The sequence below is a fragment of the Neoarius graeffei genome, chromosome 4 (genome assembly GCF_027579695.1).
Source record: "Neoarius graeffei isolate fNeoGra1 chromosome 4, fNeoGra1.pri, whole genome shotgun sequence".
Taxonomy (NCBI): domain Eukaryota; kingdom Metazoa; phylum Chordata; class Actinopteri; order Siluriformes; family Ariidae; genus Neoarius; species Neoarius graeffei.
In genome coordinates this window covers 93533028-93551022 of record NC_083572.1, presented here as the reverse complement: position 1 = coordinate 93551022, position 17995 = coordinate 93533028, and the positions used below count along the sequence as shown (strand labels likewise).

At 42.9% G+C, this 17995-nt stretch overlaps 1 protein-coding gene across 2 annotated transcripts in view; it reads left to right on the top strand.

Annotated features, from left to right (window-relative positions):
• nos1apa (nitric oxide synthase 1 (neuronal) adaptor protein a) overlaps nt 1-17995 on the top strand; it is a 546141-nt gene that overhangs the window by 370707 nt on the left and 157439 nt on the right. For both annotated transcript variants that reach the window (XM_060920033.1, XM_060920034.1), the window contains exon 7: nt 12108-12265. In XM_060920033.1, the coding sequence (XP_060776016.1) occupies nt 12108-12265 (158 nt within the window). The remainder of the gene's footprint in view (nt 1-12107; nt 12266-17995) is intronic.

Here is a 17995-nt window from a genome sequence, read left to right as displayed (position 1 = left end):
AAGAGGCTGGAAAAGTTAAAGGTACAAAAAAGGAACAGCTGGAGGAGCAAACTGCAACTCATTAGGTCAATTGGCAATAGGTCATTAACATGACTGGGTATAAAAAGAGCATCTTGGAGTGGCAGCGGCTCTCAGAAGTAAAGATGGGAAGAGGATCACCAATCCCCCTAATTCTGCGCCGACAAATAGTGGAGCAATATCAGAAAGGAGTTCGACAGTGTAAAATTGCAAAGAGTTTGAACATGTCATCATCTACAGTGCATAATATCATCAAAAGATTCAGAGAATCTGGAAGAATCTCTGTGCGTAAGGGTCAAGGCCGGAAAACCATACTGGGTGCCCGTGATCTTCGGGCCCTTAGACGGCACTGCATCACATACAGGCATGCTTCTGTATTGGAAATCACAAAATGAGCTCAGGAATATTTCCAGAGAACATTATCTGTGAACACAATTCACCGTGCCATCCGCCGTTGCCAGCTAAAACTCTATAGTTCAAAGAAGAAGCCGTATCTAAACATGATCCAGAAGCGCAGACGTCTTCTCTGGGCCAAGGCTCATTTAAAATGGACTGTGGCAAAGTGGAAAACTGTTCTGTGGTCAGACGAATCAAAATTTGAAGTTCTTTATGGAAATCAGGGACGCCGTGTCATTCGGACTAAAGAGGAGAAGGACGACCCAAGTTGTTATCAGCGCTCAGTTCAGAAGCCTGCATCTCTGATGGTATGGGGTTGCATTAGTGCGTGTGGCATGGGCAGCTTACACATCTGGAAAGACACCATCAATGCTGAAAGGTATATCCAGGTTCTAGAGCAACATATGCTCCCATCCAGACGACGTCTCTTTCAGGGAAGACCTTGCATTTTCCAACATGACAATGCCAAACCACATACTGCATCAATTACAGCATCATGGCTGCGTAGAAGAAGGGTCCGGGTACTGAACTGGCCAGCCTGCACTCCAGATCTTTCACCCATAGAAAACATTTGGCGCATCATAAAACGGAAGATACGACAAAAAAGACCTAAGACAGTTGAGCAACTAGAATCCTACATTAGACAAGAATGGGTTAACATTCCTATCCCTAAACTTGAGCAACTTGTCTCCTCAGTCCCCAGACGTTTACAGACTGTTGTAAAGAGAAAAGGGGATGTCTCACAGTGGTAAACATGGCCTTGTCCCAACTTTTTTGAGATGTGTTGTTGTCATGAAATTTAAAATCACCTAATTTTTCTCTTTAAATGATACATTTTCTCAGTTTAAACATTTGATATGTCATCTATGTTCAATTCTGAATAAAATATGGAATTTTGAAACTTCCACATCATTGCATTCCGTTTTTATTTACAATTTGTACTTTGTCCCAACTTTTTGGGAATCGGGGTTGTAAAAAATTATATTAAATTTATATTTAAATCAATAAAAATAATAATTTTTTTCGCAGTCCGGTTTCCATCAAATCCTGCGCTCTGACTGGCTGGCGAACGGGTCCGTATCCTACAGTACGGACCCCGGTTACAGAGCCCGGTTATGGACCTCTGGTGACTCGCTCGTTCACAACAACAACAAACATAGTAGCATTTTTTGTCAACAGTTATCTGTTTTTAATAAGATTTATTTATAAGATTATCAAAAATCTTATACATTTTTGCCAGCATTTCTCAGGAGAATAGCATTAATTTTACTGCATGGATGGCGATAACAACAGTGTTCACAGTGAAAGCGAGTTTCACTACCCTGAGGAAGAAGAAATAAAAGAAAACATTTCAGGAGAAAGCTAAAAACCTCTAACTGTTGCTAACGCCAAGCAAAAACATGGCTGAATCCTGAATGACTCAATTTTGTATAAAAAGGGGACTACATAGGCGGCAAAATGTAGTTTTTTTCCTGCCATGGAAGTGCACTTGTATACCGAGGAGGAAGCCATTTGCATTACAGCCGTGAATGAGGATTCAAAATGGCGGCTCGGCTCGGTTTTCCCTTTCGGGCGCTCTCGTTTTCTGTTAGAATTTGGTAAAGAAAAAAACAAATATATTATTTACCAGCTTAAGGTCGGTCCGTATGGTGAAATACCGTGACCTCGGCTCAGAGGGCCTCGCTCAGTACTTTCAAGACCTCGGTCACGGTATTTCACCATACGGACCTCCCAGCTGGTAAATAACATATATATATATATATATATATATATATATATATATATATATATATATATATAAAAAGAAAAATTGAAAATAACAAAAATGATACTAAAATATAATAAATCAAAATATATCAAAATATTTATCGATAAATACAATTTGAAATACATTTAAAGCTGTACTGCCTTTCAGATTTTTCAGGTTCAGGTCGTAAAAAGAATTTTCCCTGACACCCAATTATTTTTGTTTAGTGGCCTGAAAGCTACTGAATTCGAATCACAGACTTCTGATTTTATTCTTTTTTTTTTCTAAATAGAACAATTAATTAATTTAGAGCCACGTGGCCCTAAATTCTCTGCTATTTTTTTTCCTGCTTCACCATGACCCAATTCAAGATACTACGTCATGCATGACGTGGTGGGCTTTCCCTGTTCGTGCAAGGCATTGTGGGATACAAAGGAGAGAAAAACGGAGGACGTGAATGTGTGAATGAAACGTGAAAGACCGACTACAGTAACGGAAAGCAAGAAGAAAAGACGTTATGTCATATACGAAGGAAAGGAAACGCAGCACCAAACTAATAAATATCGGCGGTCAGCGAGCACCTCGGTGTGATCAGCTGTTCGTTTAGCGACAGAATGATGGAACAGTCAGCGCATGCTCAAAGATAAACCTGTAGATGCGCACACGAACTTCCTCTGTCTGCTTGACTGCGTGAAGCGAGCGATTTCATGCACATTATTTGCTCAGGAATCCCCTCAAATTAAATCACTTCCCAGCCACACAACGGCCTGTTTTTTTTTTTTTTGATATTACAGAAATAAACATCTATCACAATGACCAAATTTCAGATAGAACTAAATTTCACCGATTTTATGAAATCGACTAGCTTTAACAGTTACTGGCTGAAATTGAGTTGTACATGGGCTGATAGTTATAAGCCATGTACGACGAGATTGAACGGAATAACAGTTTTATTCTATCCACATTCACTGGATTTTCAGAAACAGAGCATTTTTATTTGTCTTCTTTGCAAATTCGATAAATAAAAACTTTATACAAACCGTCCGACAAAACCATTTCCGCTTAGAATGTAAACAAACTGGCGAAATGACAGGAGCAATTTGTGAAAAATGCGATAATAATAATAATTCTTGAGGAATAAAAAATAAAAGATATGTTCTTCCCAGTTAAATACGATTACTCCGTATTTTGCTGCTTTTTTTTATTTTTTGGTGTTTTGTTTTCAAGTAGAGTTTTTTCTTTTTTTTTTTTATTTCGTCCTCGGTTGGTTCAGCGACACGCTCCGCCATTTTGTTTTTCTCTACTCGCTGTATATGAGCTGATAGCCTAGCCGGGGCGCAGATACGTTTTTTGAACTGGGGGGGACAAAGCTGCCAGCAAACCAACCCCGACCCCACCCCCAACATGTGTTGTCAACATGTGTTGACTTTCTAACTATGCCTGTGTGTCGCGTGAGCGGCAGTCAGTCAACAACTCTTCGCAAAGTTTCCTTATGAAACAATATGCTCGCTGAAATTATGGCAGGGAACGCCAGATTAAACATTAAAACTGCCTTCTGAGCACTGTATCTACAGGCTGCCACCGAAAGAAGGAGGCTACCAGAAAGCCATCTCTACTCCGTACAATTTTACTTTCATTAGGACATTACTTTGAACAGACTATCAAAAATTTGCAAGGTGATATATGATAAAGTAAGGCACAGTTTACTTACAGTCGTTGTTTTTTGAAAAAACGATGCAATCGTTTTCTGCCTTTTCAGTTTGGCACCCTTCATCATGCCGTGTTGGGGTCCTGAACTAGGAGCTGTCCCCGATATGCCTGTCAAACTTGTTGTGGGTAACAATAGCAACCAAGCTCGAGCTCGCAACCTGTGCAGTCTGCACAGCTCAACCAACCGAATATCAGTCTTTGTTTTGTTTTATGTGAGTTGTTGCAACTATGTATGTACTGCTGTGCACCTCAATAAACCGAATGGTAATTATTCATTCATTCATTCATTCATTCATTATCTCTAGCCGCTTTATCCTTCTACAGGGTCGCAGGCAAGCTGGAGCCTATCCCAGCTGACTACAGGCGAAAGGCGGGGTACACCCTGGACAAGTCGCCAGGTCATCACAGGGCTGACACATAGACACAGACAACCATTCACACTCACATTCACACCTACGGTCAATTTAGAGTCACCAGTTAACCTAACCTGCATGTCTTTGGACTGTGGGGGAAACCGGAGCACCCGGAGGAAACCCACGTGGACACGGGGAGAACATGCAAACTCCACACAGAAAGGCCCTCGCCGGCCCCGGGGCTCGAACCCAGGACCTTCTTGCTGTGAGGCGACAGCGCTAACCACTACACCACCGTGCCGCCCGAATGGTAATTAGTCTTTTGATTTTTCCGTGAGGTTTGCCTTGTGCAAAGAAAGACAGCATAGACGTTTTTTCCTCCCTATAAGTGGGGGGGACCGAACGAGGTGAATTTAAATTTGGGTGGGACGAATCCCACCCGTCCCACCCTCTATCTGCGCCCGTGAGCCTAGCATTAGAATAGCCAATCAGAGCGCGCGATTGCTCATATCCAGTGGATAGAATAATTACAAATAAGTCGTATTTTTCTTCTTTTTTTGTTACTCGTGAGTCCAAATGATCTAAACACGATGCGCAAGTTATTTTTATCAGGGATGACTGAGCGAGCCGTACGTGTTGTTTCGCTCATGTTAAAAATATTAAGTGGGTCCTTTTCAACTAGGGGAAAAAAAAAACGAAGGAATGATTAGTTCTGAAATTGCTTCAGTGACTCTAATAAACCAGGCCCTTCTTATTTACCCCATGGATGTCATAGAACTTTTTTTTTTTGTACAAAATAGAGTCTATGTTTTAGTTTTATGCCCAGCACAGTCAGACTTAACAACAGGGAATTAGTCACACATGGCTCATGATGATGAGTGGCTCTTTTTCTTCTCCTCCTCGAGCCGTGAGTTCAGGCTTATTATTATATGATCCTGTTCTGAGCTCTTCACTCCCTCGGGAGCTTCTTCCTTTTGAAATGCATACGAGTTCCCCGTCACTCACGCACCAGCACTCAGCCACACGACAGTCTCCCAGCCCCAGCACCAGCAGTGTCATCGCTGTCACAGGGATATGACACACTCCTGTTAGCACCAGCACAATGTGAGACTCACCACTTCAGGGACAATGTTCGAAACATCACCAGTGAGCCAGTCGTGAAGAGCTTTAATACATCCTGCAGTTATTCTGGTGAATGTGAATCAGCCTCATTTTCCTTCACACGTCTCTGTCCATCAAAAATAAACATTCCAGACGTCCTTCACATGGACAGGAGCATTGCAGTCAGTTATACAAATTACACACGTTTATTTTTACATCTCGACACACGTGTGTGATAGGTTCGATACGGTTCGTTTTACAACCCCGATTCCAAAAAAGTTGGGACAAAGTACAAATTGTAAATAAAAACGGAATGCAATGATGTGGAAGTTTCAAAATTCCATATTTTATTCAGAATAGAACATAGATGACATATCAAATGTTTAAACTGAGAAAATGTATCATTTAAAGAGAAAAATTAGGTGATTTTAAATTTCATGACAACAACACATCTCAAAAAAGTTGGGACAAGGCCATGTTTACCTCTGTGAGACATCCCTTTTCTCTTTACAACAGTCTGTAAACGTCTGGGGACTGAGGAGACAAGTTGCTCAAGTTTAGGGATAGGAATGTTAACCCATTCTTGTCTAATGTAGGATTCTAGTTGCTCAACTGTCTTAGGTCTTTTTTGTCGTATCTTCCGTTTTATGATGCGCCAAATGTTTTCTATGGGTGAAAGATCTGGACTGCAGGCTGGCCAGTTCAGTACCCGGACCCTTCTTCTACGCAGCCATGATGCTGTAATTGATGCAGTATGTGGTTTGGCATTGTCATGTTGGAAAATGCAAGGTCTTCCCTGAAAGAGACGTCGTGTGGATGGGAGCATATGTTGCTCTAGAACCTGGATATACCTTTCAGCATTGCTGGTGTCTTTCCAGATGTGTAAGCTGCCCATGCCACACACACTAATGCAACCCCATACCATCAGAGATGCAGGCTTCTGAACTGAGCGCTGATAACAACTTGGGTCGTCCTTCTCCTCTTTAGTCCGAATGACACGGCGTCCCTGATTTCCATAAAGAACTTCAAATTTTGATTCATCTGACCACAGAAGAGTTTTCCACTTTGCCACAGTCCATTTTAAATGAGCCTTGGCCCAGAGAAGACGTCTGCGCTTCTGGATCATGTTTAGATACGGCTTCTTCTTTGAACTATAGAGTTTTAGCTGGCAACGGCGGATGGCACGGTGAATTGTGTTCACAGATAATGTTCTCTGGAAATATTCCTGAGCCCATTTTGTGATTTCCAATACAGAAGCATGCCTGTATGTGATGCAGTGCCGTCTAAGGGCCCGAAGATCACGGGCACCCAGTATGGTTTTCCGGCCTTGACCCTTACGCACAGAGATTCTTCCAGATTCTCTGAATCTTTTGATGATATTATGCACTGTAGATGATGATATGTTCAAACTCTTTGCAATTTTACACTGTCGAACTCCTTTCTGATATTGCTCCACTATTTGTCGGCGCAGAATTAGGGGGATTGGTGATCCTCTTCCCATCTTTACTTCTGAGAGCCGCTGCCACTCCAAGATGCTCTTTTTATACCCAGTCATGTTAATGACCTATTGCCAATTGACCTAATGAGTTGCAATTTGGTCCTCCAGCTGTTCCTTTTTTGTACCTTTAACTTTTCCAGCCTCTTATTGTCCCTGTCCCAACTTTTTTGAGATGTGTTGCTGTCATGAAATTTCAAATGAGCCAATATTTGGCATGAAATTTCAAAATGTCTCACTTTCGACATTTGATATGTTGTCTATGTTCTATTGTGAATACAATATCAGTTTTTGAGATTTGTAAATTATTGCATTCCGTTTTTGTTTACAATTTGAACTTTGTCCCAACTTTTTTGGAATCAGGGTTGTAGTTTTATTCTGTAGTGTGTTGCTATTCAAAAGTGGACAGAGTACCCAACTTCATTACTTCAGTCAAAGTACAGATCCCACTGGTCAAATGTGACTCCGATACAAGTGAAAGTTGTCCAGTCGAAGTTTTACTTAAGTTAAAGTACTGAAGTATTAAAAGTACATTTTCTGTCAACTCATCGTTGTATTATTGCCACAACGCTTACAAAACCTAATGCTGTTCCCAAAGACAGAAATGTGAATTCACAGAATGAACGCATGCTGTGCATCATGGTGGTTTAACGTTAAGCTAGCTAGTCAGTGAAGCTCCACCTGACATGCTAGCAAACTCTTTTCAAACTCGAAATCATATTGGGTAGCTAACGCTACTAGAAAAAAAAGATTTCTACATTCTGTTTATTTGGCAAGATTATGCTAAAACATATTTCTGAAAGGACTTCAGATAAGTTAACGTTATTCGTGTTAGCGTAACTCCGTTTTTACATGCTAACTAACAGTGTCCAAGTTAACTAGCTATGCGTTAACGTTAGCCGTGGACAAGGCTACGGCAACTTGGCGGGCAAATCCATAGAAAGTCATTTGACTGAACAGACTGCATAGCTATTGCAACGTTATTGCTAGCTCTAAAAGCACAGACAACTTCACTGCAAGCTTTCTCTTGGAATAAAACATTTACATCCCTCAATATGCTTCCGCAGGTCGGACGGCGAGTTTTTGTCAGCCGTGATGTGGTTCGTTTTCGGCAAACAATTAAAACGAAACGTATCTTTAATCCTTTCAGAAAACTGAAACACGGGCTCTAGGTAAAGCCATGAGTGCGTGCATTCCCCAGAAGAACCACCTCCTTCCATTCAGCCATTAACTGATTGTGTTAAATAATGCTGCGGAGAAATCACTGAACTTGATTTTATCCAGTCTATGGACGTGACGTGACCCTAGTGATAACTGATCAGCTGTCTCAGTGTCACCTGCGAAAAAACCAACACGTTTTAGAAAAGAAAAGAAAAAACATCCACTTTCAAAGCCGCTTCATAGTAACGAGGAGCTTGATAGAAATGTAGTGGAGTGAAAAGTACGATATTAGTCTTTCAAATGTAGTGAAGTTAAAGTCAGAAGTTTCCAAAAAATAATACTCAAGTAAAGTACAGATGCTCAAAAAGTGGACTTAAGTACAGTACTCAGGTAAATGTACTTCGTTACTGTCCACCTCTGTTGCCATTTATAGTGAACTTTCATCTCTGGCTGAAGTGTGTGTTATTACCCGAGACACAAAGTTTAAGATGTCAATCGTGTTTTTTTTTTTCGTCAGTCTGCCTGACTGGGCCTCTAAATATCGCTCTTACCTTATGTATGATGGAACATTATTACATTTTCCATGTCTTTCTTAGCAAACAAATTATACTCTGGGTGAAATCTGGACATGTCATGAATATGGGCAAAAGCTCTTTGTGCTCACAGTGGGAATGATATAAATACAAAATAATGTCTTGGCAAAATCTTACAGCACAGTTTTATCCCACAGCACCGATGAATGCTTGGATTTGTTCGATCACAAGCTGCTGAAATCATTTTCTACGGTATAACAGCAGCTCTCACAGTAATCTCAGTCGTAAGGCATTATATTCATGCACTCGTTCTAATAGGTTATTGTTTCCATAGTAACAGCTCATCCAGAGGGACTTGTACGGAGAACATGCTGCATCAACAGAATTTCTTCTTTTTTTTTTTTAAGTTTGTAATTGTTGAAATGGTCATTGATGCACATGTGCATCAGTGAGAATGGGGATGAGAGTGGAGTGAAGACGCAAGGAGTAGACGTAAAGAAAGTTGGTGAATTCAAGTACCTGGGGTCAACTGTGCAGGAAAATGGGGGCTGCGATAGTGAGGTGAGAAAGAGAGAGAGAGAGTGCAGGCAGGATGGAGTAGTTGGAGAAGGATTTCGGGAGTCATTTGTGATCGGAAAGTCCCAGCAAAAGTGAAAGGCAAGATGTATAAGACGGTAGTGAGACCAGCTGTGATGTACGGATTGGAGACCGTACCCTTAACGAAGAGACAGGAGGCAAAGTTGGAGGTGGCGGAGTTGAGGTTTGCGATGGGAGGTCGGACAGGATGAGGGACAGCACATGTGGAGAGCTTGGGAATGAAGCTAAGAGAGATGAGACCGAGATGGTATGGGCACATCCTGAGAAGAGATGTTGGAAGGAGAATGTTGAGGATGGAGCTGCCAGGCAAACGAAAACGAGGAAGGCCAAAGAGGAGATACATGGATGTGGTGAGAGAGGAGATGAAAGTGGCAGGTGTGGTAGAGAAGGATGCGGAAGACAGGGAGCAATGGAGACAAAAGATCCGCTGTGGCGACCCCTAATCTGCAGCAGCCAAAAGAAGAAGAAGAAGAAGAAGAAGTAATTGTTGAAATGGGAAAGGTGGGGGTTTGTTTGTTTGTTTGTTTGTTTGTTTGTTTGTTTGTTTTAATGAGGAGATAGGTTAGGATTTATTGGGCGAGTCTTCAGTGTCAGTGGAGACACAAGAAAGGTTTCAGGACAAAGGAGTTTGTGCTTTCTCAAAGACATGACGAGCTACTTTTCATAGAAAGAGACAGAAAGTGAGGCTGCAGAAGGAAAGACTGTTGAAAGCTGCTATAGCGCAAGTGATAACAGGAACTAGCTGGTTATATGGACTTTAAATCTAACTCTAAATGGATTAAAAGAGTAAGACATGTAACAGCATATTTGTTACCAACTCCCAGAGAATGACAAGTGGCATACATGTCAACCTTTGGTCAATCAAACCTGTATACCCAACCTCCAAAATCCGTATTTCCCTTATAAAATCCTTATAAGATGCAAATTAAAATAATTTACCTAAAATTTGAATGATAATTAACAATGATGTATCCCAGTTACTTTTTATTCAATATTAATAACAATAAACCTTCAGAATGAATACAAAGCTCCAGTGTTCGACAAAAACACAAAGTGTCACTCTAATGTCCTGAATTGTACTCCATGACAGCTTTTTTAGCGCTCTGCACCAATACCTCACTAGGCTGCAGGTCACAGCGAGTGTCTGTGTTGATCTTGCCGGAGTGCCCATTCAGAATCTTTTCAGTCGCTAGTGAAAGTCGCTCAGGTGGAAATACGCTTTTCAAACAAAATGTTACTTCCCGGTTGGCGGGATTCTTGCAATGCGGTGTGCGCATGATCAGAAGTGGAACGAAGTCTCGCTACCACAAGATAACGCGCGATTTCACAAGACTGTTTACTGGCTGTCTGTGGTGTACAGTACGTTTGTAAATGTTATGCGCTCTTTTATCATCGTGGGAATTGATTATAGCTCTAAATAAATATTGAAGTTTTTTTAAAGAATCCGTATAACTTTATTTGTACGCCCGTATACTACGTTTATTGAATCAAATCCGTATAAAATACGGACATTCCGTATAGGTTGACATGTATGAAGTGGTAGATCAGATTCCGTGATGCAGTTGCACCCTTCTAGAAGGGTTCGGGGCGGGGCATGGTCCTCTGGAAAATTTTGGGGGGAAAAAGTGTAAAATGGTGCATTCTCGTGCATCCTGAGTGCCATATTTAAATAATATTGGCTGGCGTTGAGTGGTATATCAGATATATTCCTTTCAGCTAGCATGATACTGAACGAGTCGAAGACGAGTAGCTGAATGGAATATATCTGATATGCCACGAAAAAAAGCCAGCCAATATATTATTATTATTTTACATACACATTCCTTTCAGGTGTTCAACACGTCTTTCTCTTTCAAAATTCTCTCCAAATCTTTTGTATTTAACAACACACACCTGGCGGCCATGTTTGTTTACAAATTATCACAGTCACACACTAGCGCGGAAGTTTTACGTCGCTGACTTGTGACCTCATGTTGTCTTGACAACCATGCAACATCGTAAACCATATTCAACCCTCATTCTCCATCGGGTAGAGTGACGTGATACACGTAGGATAAGCGATATGCTAACAATATTGCATGCTATCAAACCAAACGAATGAAACCCGCTCGAAGGGAATAGAACACATGGTTTTATTCCATCTAAAAAGTGCCCCGTATGTGTAATAGTTGAAGACATTTGATCAGGAAATCGGACTGACATACTTCACAAAATGCATGCTTTAGATTTAGATTAAATTAGCTTCAATTTATATACAACATCATTATCATGTCGACTGATTGTTTTGTAATGCAGTAGGTTTTAGAACTAAACGCGGTAGGCGGTATTCACCTGTCAAAGGCGGTAGAGTACTGCGTGAATCGGTGGAGTTGGCAAGTATGTAACAGTAACTTCAGTCAGAGTAATCTTCACCCCTTCGTATTATATATGTCTTAGGCCCAGCGCACACGGGCGATTTTCCGTCGCGAGCGTATCGCGATTTTTGGACGCGTTTCCCCTCTCGGTGTAGCTGTGTGTCCACGTTATCTGTGACCAGTGGGCGATTTGTGGAGGGGTATGCAAGTCACGTGGAAATAACATGACTTTTTTTTTTGCCCATACCGTTTCCATGGAAGTTGCCATCTTGAGTAAAGAAAATCACGTGACTACTTCACGGGCGGGGATTGGCTTAGCCTTTGGAGGTGATCGCACACGCGGCGATATCTCTGCAACAAGTCAGCAACTGGCGATTTTTTTTTTTTTTAATCGCAGAACCGTTTGATACCTGCGATCTGTCGCAAGCAACAAAAAAAATTCGCCGTCGCAAATATCCGCACACAAAGCAATTTTTCGCTTGCATCAAAAAGTTGCACAACCAAGCGACAGAAAATCGCCCGTGTGCGCCAGGCTTTACTTATCCAACTTGATCAATAGAGTCAACAGTATTTCAGTATTATGTACACTGAGTTGGCGGATTATGCTGATACAGATCAATAACGCTGATCATTTGTCAGCAGATCGGGAGTTGACCGGCGCCGAGAAGACGCTGGCGGAAGAGACGGACATCGACGCAGAGGAGTTGCCGCTCCCTGACAGCACAGTGGACGAGTTCAGCCGAGGCGTCACTGACCTGGATGCTGCTAAGAAAGACGATGAGCCTCTGAAGGACACAAAGGTAAACAGCTGCACCATTCTCCAGATGCAAGGCGAACCCCAGTGCAATCTGAGATAGATCTGTCTGTGCAGTTAGTGCGAGCGTTATCAAAGAATAGTTGCTCAAACGGTGCAATATTTAAACAAAGTTAGCGTGTGCTAATTATACGTGATAGCTGAGGTAAGTCGGGATCTGAAACAGGTCTCTTGGTAAACTGAAACCTGCCAGGCTCTTACTTGATTGTGCGTCAGGTATAAAGCTGATTAAAGGCAGTGAAGCATGGAAAATGCCTTCGTAATAGCGTATGAATATGCAGGATAGGAGTGTGTAGACATCCATGGAGTTTTTCACTAACTTCAGAATCAGAAGCACTTTATTGCCAGGTATGTTACACACACGAGGAATTTGACTCCAGTTCGACTTAGCTTTCATAGTACAGACAGAAAGAAAGTATAGGTAAAAATAAACCACACACACACACACACACAGAGTCTCACTGCAGTGAACTCCAGGGGGAGAATCGCGTTTCTACAGCAACGGCCTTGAAGGCAGTGCTGGCTGGGAGAGCCAAGATAAGATTGGAATTTGTTTAGACTTAAGATGGGTAGACGTGTCCTTTTTCGCCTAACCCGCTTGTCCATTCTGGCCACCAAAATGATCCATTTCTCTTTGCAAAGCCATCAACTTCTCCATGTTGCGACTCAAGTTCTGACAGCCACAGTCTGAGTGCCGACAGCTCTGCCCACCGCCTCAATCATGTCGGGCAGCTTTGTGGGCTTTGAACAGCTGCCACCGTTAACTGATTTCCTCGATACACCAGGGCAATGCCAAGTCCAATCAGCAAAAATCCTGTGATCATGGTTCCGAATAGGTAAATATCCTCAATGTCCTCCACGGAAAGAATCGCCAAGCACACCACACGCCACTTCTCCCAGGCATCCATGGTGTATCCGGCTGCAAATGTTCCGGCAGGACAGACAGGTTCCCCCGAACCCAGACTTCTCGTCGAGAAGATTGTGTCAATTTTGTGAAGTGATCAGTTGATCAAATCCATAATTTCGATTCGGAGAACAGTGCAGGAAGGGTCTGCCAGACGAGACGAGTCCGCATAAGCAAAGCAGGAGAGAGGCTCGTCAGGAAGGGAGAGGCTGAGAAATGAGAGATGAGAGGAAAAAACACCCACACATTTCGCTCCTATCAGGACCGGAATGTGTAGGCATTAAAAAAAACCTTCAGCGCAGCATTCCATGAAGCATGGAGAAGAATTAACACAACAATTACACAAAAACATAGAAAGTACGAGAGAGCAAAGTCCCGTGGCAGCCGTCTGCGGCGCCATCTTGGATTAAACTTTGTTTAAATGCTGTCAGCATGAAACATGTGTGATTAAAAACATTACACCATGACATTCTACGATACAAAATATGTCATCAGGGTTCTAACGAGGCCTTTTCAGCATATCAGGCCGATATGTAATGTTTCTTTCCGCTACGCCCACAATATTGCTGACACACCTGTAAAAGTTGCCGCTACACTCATAAAAAGACTTGTCAATCTTGAAAATGTGGTCTTTTGTTTAATTTTCTCTCGTTGTACCTACGCAACGGTGACGGTGCGCCGCCATGCGAACGTTCTACATTCGGACATACCGTACTCCACTCCCGTCCACGTACTGTAAGCGCCCAGTGCAGAGCTGCCCGAGTAGTTCCGTGTAGAGATGGTCACGGATCATGCTAATCCAGTTTACCTCCTTCCTTATGCTGTGTTCGCGGTAAAGTGCCATCCGTGTCAAGAGGCACATACGCGACATGCACATAATACGTGCCGGTCCGTGAGTTACATCTGGATAGTCATGGATTGTAATTGAATGGCCTAAGCTGAAAATAAAGCTGACACTTGGTGAACATCAACTGGTTGTTTTGTTCTTATTCCAGACATATGTCACTAATATAGTTGAATATTAATTATAATAAGTCTTCAATCAAAAACAATCACGGCAACTTTTGGCAAAAAGAAAAAATCTCAATCATATTACCAAAAAAGAGTGACTTTCAGGGAGGCCAGGAAATGCGCTAGAATACATCTTTGAGCGTGTAGAACCCGGGAGCTTTCGGGAGCCTAAGGCGGCCCCTGAACCCCTGGCCATTATGACTGGTGCCACTACGCTGATATTTTGGTCTAGTTAGAACCCTGGTCATGATATTTAGCTTTGCTCCCAAACTACCAACAAACCAAGAGTTATTTTGGCGGCACGGTGGTGTAGTGGTTAGCGCTGTCGCCTCACAGCAAGAAGGTCCTGGGTTCAAGCCCAGCAGCAGCTGACGAGGGCCTTTCTGTGTGGAGTTTGCATGTTCTCCCCGTGTCCGCGTGGGTTTCCTCCAGGTGCTCCGGTTTCCCTGACAGTCCAAAGACATGCAGGTTAGGTTAATTCATGACTCTAAATTGACCGTAGGTGTGAATGTGAGTCTGAATGGTTATTTGTCTCTGTATCAGCCCTGCAATGATCTGGCGACTCGTCCAGGGTGTACCCCGCCTCTCGCCCATAGTCAACTGGGATAGGCTCCAGCTTGCCTGCGACCCTGTAGAGTAATGGATGGAGGGATGAAGTATTTATAGTCTCATCTCATCTCATTATCTCTAGCCGCTTTATCCTGTTCTACAGGGTCGCAAGCAAGCTGGAGCCTATCCCAGCTGACTACGGGCGAAAGGCGGGGTACACCCTGGACAAGTCGCCAGGTCATCACAGGGCTGACACATAGACACAGACAACCATTCACACTCACATTCACACCTACGGTCAATTTAGAGTCACCAGTTAACCTAACCTGCATGTCTTTGGACTGTGGGGGAAACCGGAGCACCCGGAGGAAACCCACGCGGACACGGGGAGAACATGCAAACGCCATACAGAAAGGCCCCCATCGGCCACTGGGCTCGAACCCAGAACCTTCTTGCTGTGAGGCAACAGTGCTAACCACTACACCCAGCGTGCTGCCGAAGCTAGAATATTATAATTCTATTCAGGTCGATTTTGTGCCCTTGCAAATATTTTGCTCATACCCTCAAAAAGTGATGGAAAAATAATTTTTGAAACATTATAGGTGATATTTCGACACTGGTAACTGTAAATTCACTACTATTATAACTAGCTGAGTTCAAATATGTACTGCATGGTAACTTTCAAAAAAATAAGCGTAACCAAGTAGGCAGTCGTGCCCGAGGGGGTTTCTTATCTATTTTGCGCAGGACCTTCTTGCTGTGAGACGACAGTGCTAAACACCACACCACCGTGCCGCCCTTTAAAATATATATATTTTTCATCTCATCTCATTATCTCTAGCCGCTTTATCCTGTTCTACAGGGTCGCAGGCAAGCTGGAGCCTATCCCAGCTGACTACGGGCGAAAGGCGGGGTACACCCTGGACAAGTCGCCAGGTCATCACAGGGCTGACACATAGACACAGACAACCATTCACACCTACTGTCAATTTAGAGTCACCAGTTAACCTAACCTGCATGTCTTTGGACTGTGGGGGAAACCGGAGCACCCGGAGGAAACCCACGCGGACACAGGGAGAACATGCAAACTCCACACAGAAAGGCCCTCGCCAGCCCCGGGGCTCGAACCCAGGACCTTCTTGCTGTGAGGCGACAGCGCTAACCACTACACCACCGTGCCACCCCATATATATTTTTAATTTCCCAATTTTTACATTAAAAATATACTTTTTCTCACCATTTTGGCCACCCCTCCCCTTTTTTTTCTGTCGAAATTTGCTTGCTCCAGGACACATGAGTCACATGGAGGAAAATGCTATCTACCCTCTTCTACATACATGAGCTCAGACATGTCTCGATTGGCCAGTGTGGCCAACTCCTAACTTAACCTATTAATGTAAAAAGAAACTGACTTTACCACACTGAAATTGTGAGGGAATTTCTTATTCGTTTGAAGAATGTTTTGAGAAACTTTCAGACTTGATAAATCTCACGTGGCAGTGGTAAATTAGTCAATCAGATCGCACTTTCTTTCTGCAGGCGTTACCATGTTCGCACTTTGACAAATCTATTAAATCAAGCACTGTATGTCTTGGTTATATAGATAAACAATAGTTACTTGTCTATACAGTGTAAAAACTGTAATAATCGTCGAGACAAACTCTCAGGAGTGTTGCAGAGCAGCTCAGACACGCGCGTTGGCCTAACCGTTGCTTTGTTACCGCCCTCGTTATTACTGTAACATGATCCACCCCGCTGGCTGACAGATTTCCCTGAAGAACATTTCCACATATACCGTACAGTATTATATAACTGCCTTTAGATGTAGGAGTGGGAGTGCGCATATATCTGCACAGCTTGTGCTTTTCTGTACATAGGTCTCTTTTTGGTGTTGGGATGTGATCTGGAGTCTGAGGTGATGAGATGAGAAGCATGTTGTCAGCTAATAAGGTGCAATTTTGTTATTAGGCAAATTGGCAAGCCACATGGTGAAATGCGGTGAAATGTTGCCTGCAGCGTGTATCTTTATTCTGTGACATGTCAGTGTACAGTGGATATAAAAAGTGTCCACACCCCGTTAAAATGATGGGTTTTTCTGATGTAAAAAAAAATGAGACCACAATAAATCATTTCAAAACTTTTCCCACCTTTAACGTGACCTATCACCTGTACAATTCAACTGAAAAACAAACAAATCTGTTCGGGGGAAAACATTAAAAAAATATATAAAAAACGTACAATAAGCTGGGGGCGGCGCGGTGGTGTAGTGGTTAGCGCTGTCGCCTCACAGCAAGAAGGTCCTGGGTTCGAGCCCCGGGGCCGGCGAGGGCCTTTCTGTGTGGAGTTTGCATGTTCTCCCCATGTCCGCGTGGGTTTCCTCCGGGTGCTCCGGTTTCCCCCACAGTCCAAAGACATGCAGGTTAGGTTAACTGGTGACTCTAAATTGACCGTAGGTGTGAATGTGAGTGTGAATGGTTGTCTGTGTCTATGTGTCAGCCCTGTGATGACCTGGCGACTTGTCCAGGGTGTACCCCGCCTTTCGCCCGTAGTTAGCTGGGATAGGCTCCAGCTTGCCTGTGACCCTGTAGAACAGGATAAAGCGGCTACAGATAATGAGATGAGATGAGACAATAAGCTGGTTGCATAAGTCTGCATACCCTTAAACTAATACTTTATTGAAGCACCTTTTGATTTAATTACAGCATTCAGTCTTTGTGGGTTGGAGTCTATCAGCCTGCCACATCTAGACTTGGCAATATTTGCCCACTCTTCCTTGCAAAAGCGCTCCAAATCTGTCAAATTGCAAGGACGTCTCTTGTGGTACAGCCCTCTTCAGGTCACCCCACAGATTTTCAATAGGGAGGGAAAGTGAAACACAGTGATCCTAGTGGTAGCGTTCCTAAGCCGAGAGCCATACTATTGAAAATCCCATAGACCCGATTTTTTTTAAAATCCCATGAAGTTATGACGTGGAACTTGTACACCCCCAAAAAATATGTTGTATGTGTTGGGATTATCTACTAACTGTGAAAGTATCAGGTGAAATTTCGCTGTCTTTTAAAAGATCGAAATTGCGCCTAACCTGTCAGAAACGGACTACAACCAAACTGTCTAGTCAGAGTCGCTCATATTACGTCAGCAGTAGGCTTGATAAGTTTTGTTCTTCATACTCGCCCTTACGAGTGCTGACAGCTCTCCCTGTGAATAGCGGCAGTTGACTACATGCCCTGATCTGTAATGGTTATCCCTACG